The sequence below is a fragment of the Mandrillus leucophaeus genome, unplaced genomic scaffold (assembly GCF_000951045.1).
Source record: "Mandrillus leucophaeus isolate KB7577 unplaced genomic scaffold, Mleu.le_1.0 Scaffold157, whole genome shotgun sequence".
Taxonomy (NCBI): Eukaryota; Metazoa; Chordata; class Mammalia; order Primates; family Cercopithecidae; genus Mandrillus; species Mandrillus leucophaeus.
In genome coordinates, this window is record NW_012101554.1 from 4,459,972 (window position 1) to 4,472,902 (window position 12,931).

The 12,931-nt window shown below is 46.0% G+C and overlaps 1 protein-coding gene across 3 annotated transcripts in view; it reads left to right on the forward strand.

Moving 5' to 3' along the window:
• The window catches only part of WSCD2 (WSC domain containing 2), a 126,305-nt gene that overhangs the window by 90,842 nt on the left and 22,532 nt on the right, over positions 1-12,931 (forward strand). For all 3 annotated transcript variants that reach the window (XM_011975547.1, XM_011975549.1, XM_011975550.1), the window contains 2 exons: positions 5,593-5,714; positions 9,327-9,501. In XM_011975547.1, coding sequence (XP_011830937.1) covers positions 5,593-5,714; positions 9,327-9,501 — 297 coding nt within the window. The remainder of the gene's footprint in view (positions 1-5,592; positions 5,715-9,326; positions 9,502-12,931) is intronic.

Sequence of the window (12,931 nt, forward strand, 5' to 3'; positions counted from 1 at the left end):
AAACACCTTATGGTAAGACTCGCCCTCCTAGAGGTTGATTTGATGCACAACCACACAAGTTATCTACAGAAGTGCACAGTCAAATGCACAGGGCCAGAGACTCCTATGTTCCCCCATAGACCCACGATGTGCAGATGAGCATGGTCTACAGGGTCACATGTGCATTCTCAGAGGTTAGCATCCACATGCCCAGACAGGTGGATCTGCACTCACACTGGCATGAGCATAGTCACACATACACATGGGATGCACACATCATCACTCACACCCTTTCATACACAGATGAGCACTGTCTGCACAGCAACAGACACACATTCAGTGTCACATCCCACTGCTCAAACAATCTCAGTGCAGCCAGACCCACAAGTGCCCTCACACAGCCTCTCCTGCCCCATTAATGCACAGACACACACACACATGCACACACATGTGCAAACACCACTCACTTCTTCAGACACGACTGTCTTCCCAACACACTGCTTTGGGGGCCTCAGACCCCACCAGGGTAGTGGAACAGGACTCAAGAAAGGACCCACATTAGAGGATAAGAGTTGGTGGGCTTGGGATCCCTACAAGGGTACCCAGGACTGCCCCAGCCCTAAAGGGGCCTCTGTTGGCTCCAACCCCCAAAATACTGTCTTTAGCAACCCTCCAAGCTCTAGCTTACGACCTGGGAGGATTTCATGATGGTCCCTCAAATAGGATTCTGGTGGGGAAGAGGGAGGTTAACAATTTGAAGTTGGTTCTAGAGACCCGGGGTCAAGCGACCTCAGAGTGACAGCCCTGACTTTCTGAATGATTTGTGGTGAAAAGCAGAGTGGATATGAAGGGTGGGAGAGAGAAAATCAATGTCCCACTGTTGTGAAATGCTAAAGCCAGGGGTGGCTTTTTAAAAAGGGACAGCCCAGGAGAGTAGAGACTTGGAGTTCAGACATTCCCAGGTTGAAATCCAGACACTGCCACTTGTCAGCTGTATGGCCTTGGGCAAGTCACTTCCCCTCTGCACCTGTTTTCTCTTCTTTATAATGGAGAGAATGAGATCTTCCTGCTAAGGTTTAGGAAGGTTCCACTGGATAAGATATATCAAGCATTTACACAATGCCTGGCACTTGATAAATATCAAAGATGTAAGTCTGACTCTTACAAGCTGGGTGACTCACATCAAGCAGTTTCAGTCCTCTGAGCCTTGAGTTTCCTCATCTGTGAAAATGGGGAGCCCCATATGACCAGGGTGAATGGGAGAGTTCAATGAGACACATGTGTGAACAACTCAGCCTACTTCCCATCACATACCATACAATCAGTACATGGTAGCAATAACAATCACAAAAATATTATGATTTTCTTAAAGACAAGGTCCCACTCTGTCAACCAGGCTGGAGTGCAGTGGCATGATCATGGCTCATTGCAGCCTCAACTGCCTAGGCTCAAGCAATTCTTCCATATCAGCCTCCTGAGTAGCTGGGACTACAGGCATGCACCACCTCCCATAGCTAATTTAAAAAAAAAAAAATTATTTGTAGAGATAGGGTCTTGCTACGTTGCTCAGGCTGATCTCAAATTCCTGGGCTCAGGGGATCCTCCTGTCTTTGCCTCCTAAAGTGTTGGGATTACAGGTATGAGTCACTGCACTGGGCTAATATTATATTAATATAAGCATCTATTCATAATAGTATTATTATTATTGGAAGAAGCACAGGCTTTGGAGACAGGGAAACCTGGCTTTGATCTCACCCTGTTGTTTGCCAGCTCTGTAACACTGGAAGCCAGCGAGCCTGCCTCAGCTTCCTCAGTTTTATCATCTGTGAGATGGAGGTACTCATAGCATCTATCACCTATGGGTGCTGTGCAGACTGAGTGGACCCAGAGTTCCCAGCATGGAGCCTGGCATTAGCAGGAACTCAGTAGATTCAAGTGGAGTGGAAAGAGAGGGAAAGTTAGCATCTTGTTGCCCAGTGACCTGACTTAGCATCTGGTTGAGTTTTCTGGTTAAGTGAGAGCTAATCCACAGTGCTTGGGACTTCCCACCTCATTGCCGTAAATCTTTAGCTCAAATGCCCACTTCCCCGGTGGGTGTGGCAGCTCACACCTATAATCCCAGCACTTTGGGAGGCTGAGACAAGCAGATCACTTGAGGTCAGGAGTTCCAGACCAGCCTGGCCAATATGGTGAAACCCCATCTCTACTAAAAATACAAAAATTGAGCTGGGTGTGGTGGCACACATCTGTAATCCCAGCTACTCAGGAGAATGAGGCAGGAAAATCACTTGAACCTGGGAGGCGCAGGTTGCAGTGAGCCGAGATCTGCACTCCAACCTGAGCAATAGAGGAAAACTCAGACACACACACAATGTGTATGGCACATGCTATGGACATCATGCTCTAGGTGACCTTACAGGGCATCCCACTCAGCAACTCAGGCCACAAAATGGATGACTGTCCAGTGTTTCTCTACAGGGCACTAGTGGCATTTGGGATGTGGCACGTGCTCATTTAGGAGATGAAGGGCTGTCCTGTGCAGAACAGGCATGCACATTTCCAGCCCCAGCCCTTCAAGTGCCAGTGACCTCAAACCACTGGAGCCATCAAAGGTGTTCCCACACTTCTTTGAATGTTCCCAGGGTAGTAGGCATGAGAGTCACTGCACAGTTTAACTCCCAGTCTTCATTTATATGTGGGGAAACTGAGGCCTGGAGGGACCACGGAGCAGATGAGCAGCATCCTGACATTATCACCACTACCACTGCCACTTGTCTCACCAGGATAAAGCCAGAGACCCAGAAAGCTAAGACAGCAGGAGTCTGAGGGATGCCCTGGAAATTAGTCATTTAACCAAATTCCTAATGTCCTCTTAGTTTTCTTGGCTTGTCACTGCAGTGAGCAACTTCAGCCTATCAGGTGCCATGTGGTAGAAAGAATCACTAGGGTGTCTTTGATGGCTAAAATATAAAATTATCATTCATAAACACCCTCTCCCCACCCTTCTGCTCAGGGAGTTATTCCATATCCTCTTCTCTGCACATAAATGTAAATATATATGTGTATGCTAAAAAACGCTTTTACACTCTCGATAGACCCAGACACCGCTACAGAGAGAGACATATGGTTTTTGCAACTTGCTTTGCTTTTTTCCAAGGGCTAACACTTTGCTTCTGAGCCTCAGTAAGTTTTTGCAAACGATGGGTCCTTAGATTTGTCTTGCAACCTCTTCTCTCAAAGCCCTGTTTCTCTTATCTGTAAAATGAGAGTTTACAATGAACCTTGCAGGATTTTCAAGAAGGTGACATGAGCTGACGTTTCTGAAGTGCTCAGCAGAGGAGATGACATATAATAGGGACTCAATAAATGGGGTCTGTTCTTGTGCTGATGGTTTTCATCACACCATGTTAACAATGCCCTTTGTTTTATGTGGATGGCTATGCTTCCCAAAGGGTATATACAACTCAGAATTTGAGAAATAACCCAATTGTAAATGTATATCACCAGCCTTTCAAAAGATTTAACAGCGGCCACTTAAATTTTGTTTTAATAGAGATGGAGGGCTCACTATGTTGGCCAGGTTGGTCTTCAGTGCCTGGCCTCAGGCAATCCTCCTGCCTTGGCTTCACTTGTTTTGCCTTTATTACATAAAAATACATATTCATTGTAGAAAAAAGTTAGAAAAGAGTTTTACAAAGAGATGGAAATAAAAATTACCTATATTCCTACTGGATTGGTCAGAGTTCTCTAGGGAAACAGAACCAACAGGATTAGAACCAATACGATATGTGGATAGATATATTAAGAGATTTATTTTAAGGAAGTTGGCTCACGCGATTGTGGGAGCTGGCAAGTCCGAAATTCATATGACAGGCCAGCACACGGGAAACTCAGCCAGCAGTGAATGCTGCCATCATGAGATGGAATTCCTTCTTCTCCAGGAAGCCTTAGGATTGCTTTTAAGACCCTCAACTGATTGGATGAGGCTCACCCACATTATCAAGTATCATTTCCTCTACTTAAGGTCAACTAATGGTAGATGTCAATCACATACAGAAAATACCTTCATAGCAACATCTAGACCAATGTTTCGCCAAACAGCTGGGCACCATGGCCTAGCTAAGTTGACACATAAAATGTATCCTTCACACCTACTGTCCAGGGACATCACGGTTATTAACACATTGGTATATGTCTCTCTAGAGATTAATTTTTTATAAAATTGATATTTTATAACATGTAGGATTTTACATTCTCAGTTTTTATTTAACTTTGTATCTTAAACACATCTTCGTCTGGCTAAAATAACTTTTAATACCATTTATTTCAATGGAATTTCACCTTCAATAGAATTCCATTGTGTGTTGTCATTCCAGACATTATTGGCCCAATTATCTCATGCTGGACACCTAGGTTGTTTCTACCCCTTCACTTGTTAATTTTTAAAATGCTGCAGTGAACAATCTTACTGATAAATCTTTGCGCACATCTGTAGTGGATGCTATAGGTGCCCACTCCAGTCCCCTTTCCTGTGGTGACTGTTGGTGGCAATCAGTGGCTCACGACTGCCCCATTCTCTGAAAAATAGCCTTGGGCCTATCAGAAGCAAGCAGCCCCTCGCAGGAAGTTATGTCCCACCCTGGGGCACAGCCCACAGCCAAAAAGTGACTGATACTGGAGACCAGGATGGACAAGGCCAAGGCAAGCCAGCCGCCTTTCCTTAAGGTGGGGCCAACTCTGTAGTGCAATTTCTCATCCAGAGCCTCCTCCTGATCCCTGCCGTGAGGCCAGGATGGAGATGGGACCCAGCTGAGATCACGTCCTTACTTAGCTCTGTCTGGTCCTGCCTCCCGCTTTCTTTCCCTGAGAGCACACCTTCAATGAAACATTTGTCTCAGGCTCTGCTTCAGTAGCCCCAACCTAAGACGACATTTCTGAATATTTTCTTAAGGGATGACTTCTATTGAAGATTTGACAATGGACTCCAAATTTTTTATTGTGTAGCTGCACTATTTCTGGGTTAAATTTTCTTAAAGGGATTCCCTCTGACACGTCAGTCCCTTGCAGCTTGTTGGTGCCCAGTACTGGGTAGGTAGGAACTTCTGAGGCCCAGGACTTTTCCCCTAAAGCCCAGGGCAACAAAAGGGAGAGGAGAACCCTAGTAGTAGTGAGTAAGGATAGGACAGCTCCAGACCCCTTGCTTCCCTCAGTCCTCAAACACTCAGCCCTGATGAAATCACACAAATCCTCTGTGCACTTGATAATTTCCCCGAATGGGGCACTGCCATGGTTGGGAGTGAGGAAATGAGGCATGGGAATCTGACAAAGAAAGTGGGAGAGCATGGCCCAGGAAGAATGTCATCTCAGCGACCTGGGTTGTTGACAAAGGGGCCAGGGCTGAGGAGAACGTTCTTTGATGTATCGAGCTCATTGACTAGGAACAGACATGTTCAAGAACAGAAAACATAGCCACTCTTTCCATCTCTGCTTTGGCTTGCTCTGTGACCTTGGGCAAGACTCTTGCCTTCTCTGGGCTTTCTTCAGAAGGTGGTTTTCCCAACCAGATCTGGCTCCTTGTATATCTGACTGGTCCTCTTCTCTCTGGTTCTTCAGATGGAAGTGCAGTGTTCCGGGGCTGCTTCCGCAGGCCTGACAACCTTTCCCTGGCCTTACCCGTGACAGCTGCCATGCTGAACATGTCCGTGGACAAGTGCGTGGACTTCTGCACTGAGAAGGTGAGCACAGGGTGGGGCCCACGGAACTCTGGGTGAGGGGGACAGTGCAGCACAGCTGAAGGAACCACATGCTTGGCTGGAGAAGCAACAGCTCAGTCGGGATAGATGCAGTCGCTGACTGGGATCTATGACATGGGAGAGGAGAAGCAACAGCTCAGTCGGGATAGATGCAGTCGCTGACTGGGATCTATGACATGGGAGAGGGATGTGACCGTTTCACGTGGATCTAACGGACTGGAGCTACACAGAATAGATTTTCGTGCCTTTGAGGAAGTGAGTTTTAATACTGAGGAATAGTTAGGAATGAGGGTTATTAGTCCATTTTTATACTGCTATGAAGAAATAACTCAGATTGGGTAATTCATTTTAAAAAAGGGGGGTTTAATAGACTCACAGTTTCACGTGGCAAGGAGGCCTCTCAATCATGGTGGAAGGCAAAGGAAAAGCAAAGGCATGTCTTACATGGCAGCAGGCAAGAGAGCATGTGTAGGGGAACTGCCCTTTTTAAAGACATCAGATCTCATGAGACTTATTCACTATCATGAGAACAACATGGGAAAAACCCACCCCCATGATTCAGTTCCCTCCCACCAGGTCCCTCCCGTGACACATGGGGATTATGGGAGCTACAATTCAAGATGAGATTTGGGTGGGGACACAGCCAAACCATATCAGGGGGTGACATTTGAACTTGGCTTAGAAGCATGAAAAAATTACCAAGTAAAGGTGAGGACAGTCCCACCTTAGGGCAGAGGCAGTTCCCCATTGGAGGAGGGGTGCGAGCAGAGGCCAGGCAGCAGTGTCATCCAGAGCTTTGGGCACTGGATAGCACCTGGGTTGGATGTTCTGTTTTTGGCCTAAGGTGCTAGATGTCTGACTGTTTATACTTCCTCCCTAGCCAGGCTGTGAACTCCTGGAGGGTAGGGGCTATGCCTTGTACATTTTGTGCCCCTCTTCAATATCCCCAGCACAGAACTGGGCACATAACTGGCACTCAGCAATGTCCAAGGAGCTCCGGCGTTTTCTCAAAATGAGCTAATTACTCAAGTGCCCAGAGGAGAACCATACCTCCTCCACCACCAAAAGATGGTTGGGCATTCTAGAGAGTAGTTGAGCGTAGAGAGGTATAAATGCTCAAACACCAAGAAGAAGCTTTCTTCTGCAGGACTTGAAAGAGAACTGAAAAAAGAAATCCCTTTCTCACGGTCATGCAATACACTGCAGTAAATGCCCCCTTAGTGTGATGGTGATATGGGACCCATGCTTTGGGAAAAGCTGTCTGAGTGTTCTCAGACTCAGTGGATCCAGCCACACAGGCGTGACCCTGGTTTGCTACCAGATTAGTCCTGGACTAGCTACCAGGGAGAACTAGGGGTGGTGGGTCAAGTTTAGAAGCAAATTGGGCAAAAGACAGACCTTTGCCCACCAGATCTCAGGTCCATCCTGCCCCCACTTAACTGTTCAACAGAACAATTAAAGCAATCAGAAGCACATCTCCCAACAAAGACTCTGAGTACACAGATGTATCAGTATCTCCTTTGGCTTAAAAGAACAAATTCAGAACGCTTTTCCCAAAGCATGGGTCCTAATATCACCATCACACCAAATCTTCAAATATTTAATAAGACCCTACTGTATGTCAGTACTCCTGCTTAGTGCTGGGGATGCAAAGTAACAAGATACAATCTCTATCCTCAAGGATGCAGGCATTCGCTTTATCTACATTGTGGCACCTCCTGGGTGCTCAGACCACACCCTGAGTCCTGGATGCCCCCATCTGCTCTGAGTCATCCTGCTTGGCTATTTCTCTCATTGGGCTTCTAATGCATTTCTCTGGAAGTCTAACAGGCTGCAGCATCACAATAGTGGCTGCTTGCTGAGAACATCCTCCATGCAGCCCTCTGCACCGTGGATCATACGGTTTACTTCTCAGGCCAACCCTATGAGTTAGACATTTTCAGTCCCATTTCACAAATGAGAAAACCAAGTAGTTTCAGACAGGTGAAGTCATTTGCCTAAGCTCTCAGCAGAAGCGAGTGGCAGAGCTGGAGTTCACACTGGGGACTGACTCCAAATTCAAGCTCTTAAACTTCTGAGCCACCCTGGTGACCCCACCAGAGAGGCTTCCCACAGCTATTCAAGAGGGACCAGCCTACCTCAAATAACCAAGCATTTCTTAAGGACTTGCTGTACTCCTAAGAGGCATTCTAGAAGATGGGAGGTGACATTTGTGAGATTAAAGGAGGCTTGGCTGTCATTTGGTCCACCTCTCCCCTTAGCAGGAATCCCTCCACCCACATGGCATTCCCTCATTTCCAGAGGGCCCTGGGGAAACCTACAGATCCCCTGGAGTTGGGGGGACAAACCGGCACATGACAGTGAAATCATGGGGCAAACTAGCGTAGCAAAGTGTCAGACTGTACCCAGGACTGGAGAGAAGTGAGGGTGTGTATGTGGGAACAAGAGGTCCGCCTGCAAACCTCCCTCTTTCTGTTTTCTCTGATCTCCTTAGGGGGCAAAGGAAAGAAACTAAGGTGATCAAGTGGACAGGGATACAGAACTGCTTGTGTCGTGATAGAGGGTCTGAGGTTTAGGGTGTCAGAGGAGGCTCAAGGATTCTCATTATTTAGAAAATGTCATCAGTCATGGCCCAAGCTGACCCTCCAGTATATCAGCACTTCTGCTCTTCAGCTAGGTGCCGCAGTTCCTATTTAATATCTTCTAGGAAAGAAACTAAAGCTACTGTGGCAAAGCTGGCTGGATCTAGCCACACAGGTGTGACCCTGGTTTGCTACCAGATTGATTATTCCTGGGCCGGCTACCAGAAAGAACTAGGGGTGGTGGGTCCAGTTTATAAGTAAATGGGGCAAAAGACAAACCCGTGCCCACCAGATCTCAGGTCCATCTTGCCCCCACTTCGCTGCTCAATAGAACAAATAAAGCAATCAGAAGCAGCTCTCCCAACAAAGACTCTGGGTACACAGGGGTATCAGTATCTCCTTTGGCTTAAAAGAGCAGACTCAGACAGCTTTTCCCAAAGCATGGGTCTCATCTCATCATCTCACCAAGGGGGCATTTACTGTGGTGTATTGCATGACCATGAGAAAGGGATTTCTTTTTCAGTTCTCTTTCCAGGAGAAAGCTTTGTCTCAGTGTTTAAACGTCAACACCTCTCCCCCTTAACTACTCTCTATGCAGGAAAAATGGAGCCAATCCCAGGCTCACAGTCTTGGTTGGCCAGAGTGCCTAGGCAGAATTTAATCACTTGTTTTGTTTCTGTATTACGTGCATTTACAGTATGGAGATGTATGGAAGTGCTACTTGCCCACAAGTACTATTAGTGGTAGCAATACAAAGTATCCTTTGAAATTTAAGTTTCGAAAAGTGAATCGACTTAAAGGAAACTAATAAGTAAACAATAGTACAGTAGGTGCACAGATAGGGCAAAATCATAAAAGCACGGTTTGTGGATGGAATTTGGGGACCCTCAAGTTGAGGGAGACTGACAGAGAAGGCAGTGGTTGGAATGCAAATCCTGTTCTCCATTTGGAGTCTGAAGCTGTCCAGGGATTTAGCAACTCTCTTCCTCTTCTTCTCCCACTCCATCCCCAGGAGTACCCGCTGGCAGCTCTTGCAGGCACCGCCTGCCACTGTGGATTTCCCACCACCCGATTCCCACTCCATGACAGAGAGGATGAGCAGCTCTGTGCCCAGAAGTGCAGCGCGGAGGAGTTTGAGAGCTGTGGAACTCCTAGTTACTTCATTGTGTACCAGACACAAGTCCAAGGTGAGCTAGGCCCTTCCCCAGTGGACCCCAGAAACACTCCCAATGGCTTCCCTCCCAGACGTGTCCCTGCCAGTCCGTCCCACACAGCCTGCAGCAAGGAGAAAACCATGCAAGCCAGAGGGCAGCGATGATGAACTCCACCAGGCTTAGAGTCCCTGGATGGGCAACAGAAGGAATTCCCAGGGTAGGGAGCGTTCTGATGACCCATCTCTATCCCTTATCACTGAGGACCCTTGGTGGCTCCTGTAGTGACAGCGAATGAGAAGAAAGACTGAGTCTCCCACAGGCTGCAATACAGATTCACTGCTTTATCCTAGACAAGTCATTTCCCCTTTCTGGGCTGCAGTTTTTCCATCTGTAAAATGAAACTGTAGACTGTTAGCCTCCAATGTTCCTTCCAATTCTAAGATTTTGTCAATTTATATATAAATTCTTCCTTCTTCTCTCTCCCTGTCTCACTCATCCTTTCCACTTGCAGTCTTCTTCCTTTGCTAGTGGAATCCACACTTACTGTCATCTCCTCTTCTGTCTCTTGGGGCTACCAGACATGATGATCATGATGGTGGTGATGATGATGATGATGATGGTGATGGTGATGATGATGGTGATGGTGATGATGATAATGATGGTGATGATTATGATGATGATGATGGTGATGATGATAATGATGGTGATGATTATGATGATGATGATGGTGATGATAATGATGGTGATGATTATGATGATGATGATGATGATACTGATGGTGATAATTATGATGATGGTGATGTGATGATGATGATGATGGTGATTATGATGATGGTGATGGTGATGATGATAATGATGGTGATGATTATGATGATGATGTTGATGATACTGATGGTGATAATTATGATGATGGTGATGGTGATGATTATGATGATGGTGATGGTGATGATGATGATGATGGTGGTGATGATTATGATGATGATGATGATAATGATGGTGATGATTATGATGATGGTGATGATTATGATGATGGTGATGGTGGTGACGATGATGATGGTGATGATTATGATGGTGATGATGATGGTGATGATGATGATGATACTGATGGTGATAATTATGATGGTGATGGTGATGATGATGATGGTGATGATGATGATGATAATGATTGTGATGATTATGATGATGATTATACTGATGGTGATTATGATGATGGTGATGGTGATGATTATGATGATGATGATGGTGGTGATGATAATGATGATGGTGGTGATGATTATGATGATTGTGATGGTGATGATAATGATGATGGTGGTGATGACTATGGTGATGATGATGGTGGTGATTATGATGATGATGATACTGATGGTGATGATTATGATGATGGTGATGGTGATGGTGATGATTATGATGATGGTGACAGTGATGATGATAATGATGGTGATGATTATGATGATGATAATTATGATGGTGGTGATGATTATGATGATGGTGATGGTGATGATTATGACGATGATGATGATACTGATGGTGATGGTGATGATGATAATGATGGTGATGATTATGATGGTGATGGTGATGATACTGATAGTGATGATTATGATGATGGTGATGGTGATGATGATGATGGTGATGATAATGATGATGGTGGTGATGATTATGATGATGGTGATGATGATAATGGTGATGATAGTGAAAAGAGTGATGCTGATAGTGCTGATGATGGTGATGATGAAAGTGATGATGATGATGATGGTGATGAGAAGGAGCAAGAGGAGGAGGCAGCAACACTTGTAGTTTCTTGAGGTCTTCCTCTGTGCCAGACTCAGTATTGCATCCTTCATATGCATGTTTTCATTGAATCCCCTCAACTCTCTATGAGTTGGGAACAGTCATTATACCCTCTTTACTATGGGGCAGGGGAGGGGATTGAGACTCAGAACAGTTGAGGAACTTACCTTAAGTCATACTGTTTATAAACTTTCCCAATAAAACCCATTTCTCCTGACCAAAGTATCATGAAGGGTGGGTGGCACTTGGGTGGGGATTGGGGGTCATCCCTCGCCAGGACACACAGCCCAAAGGAAGCCCCTGAAGGATCACCTCAATGTCTGAATATATTGACCATCTACTATGTACTGGTCCTTATGCCAAGCCTCATCTCATTTAGTGATGTGAAGTCCACAGTAAACCTATGATCAGGGCAGTATCATCCCCACTTTACAGATGACAGAACTAAAATTCAGAGAGATTGGGAACTGGCCACAATTATACATCTACAAAAGCAATTTGTTTCCAGGTGTCTGACTCCAAAGCCCCTGCTGGAAACCTTTGCCCATGCTCCAGTGACACTCCCCACAGTCTGGAGAGCCAAGAAAACACCACTGGACTAGACCTCTTCCTTCTCATTTCCCAGTCACCAAGCTGCCATATGTGGTTGAGCAGGTTGAGCATTGCACTGGCACAGCCAACAGAAAAAGTGGTGTCTGAAAGCCAGCCACATGTTGTGTGCCCTGGATGGCAGAACATCTGTCCAGAGGAAGGAGTGGGCACCTTTTTCTGATTTGCACAAAAGTGCTGTACGAGCTAGTGGCAGCCCCACCAATAGCCTGTCCCTGTTTGACTGATGGGGTAACAGTGGTGATCAGCTGTGGCTGTTTCTATGGTAGCTAAAGTCCTTCTGAGAGCCTAGTGAGCATGTGGCTCTTGGCCCTATTTACAGTCTGAAGGGGAAGGATGAGTCTTTGTTAGCTTTCGGGGAAATGTTGGTTAGTCTTTGCAGAGCTGTGCTGCCTTAGCCTGCAGGGGAAAGTCATACACCGATTAATTACCCTGTGATCATGAACGGCTTTGAGGTGGCCAGAACATACACTGGCGCCTTTTCAATAGCAGATAACGATTCCTTAATTGATGAGTTTGCTCATTCCCAGTGCCCTACCCCCAGGCCATTACTAGGGCTTCCATTTTTCCACATCACTCTTGCAGTTTCTACACACTGGGGAGGTTTGACAGTTATGTGGCTCATCAGCCTGCCAAGAGCCTGGCCCACCAGGGCTGCCATTTATTGAGCACCTACTGTGTGCTAAGCCCTGACGCCCCCTATGGGAACTAAATAATTATTGAACACTTGCTCTGTGCCAGGCTCTGTCAAATCTTTTACCTGCCTTAAATCATCTAATCATCCAAACAGTCCAGTTGCATAAGCACTGTTATTCACCATTTTACAAATGAGGCAACTTGGCACAGGGAGGCTGAGTAACTTGGCCAAAGTCAAACAATTCAGACATGGCAGTGTAGGGATTCAAACCCAGGAAATCTAGGTCCCAAGACTGCACTCTCAACCCTAGCTTCTCAAAATACATTGTGAAAAATTCACAGTCATTATCCCACATAATTGTGTAAGGTTTATTAGCCCTGTTTCATAGGTGAGGAAACTGAGGCTTAGTGAGTGGAAAGCCTTGTTCAG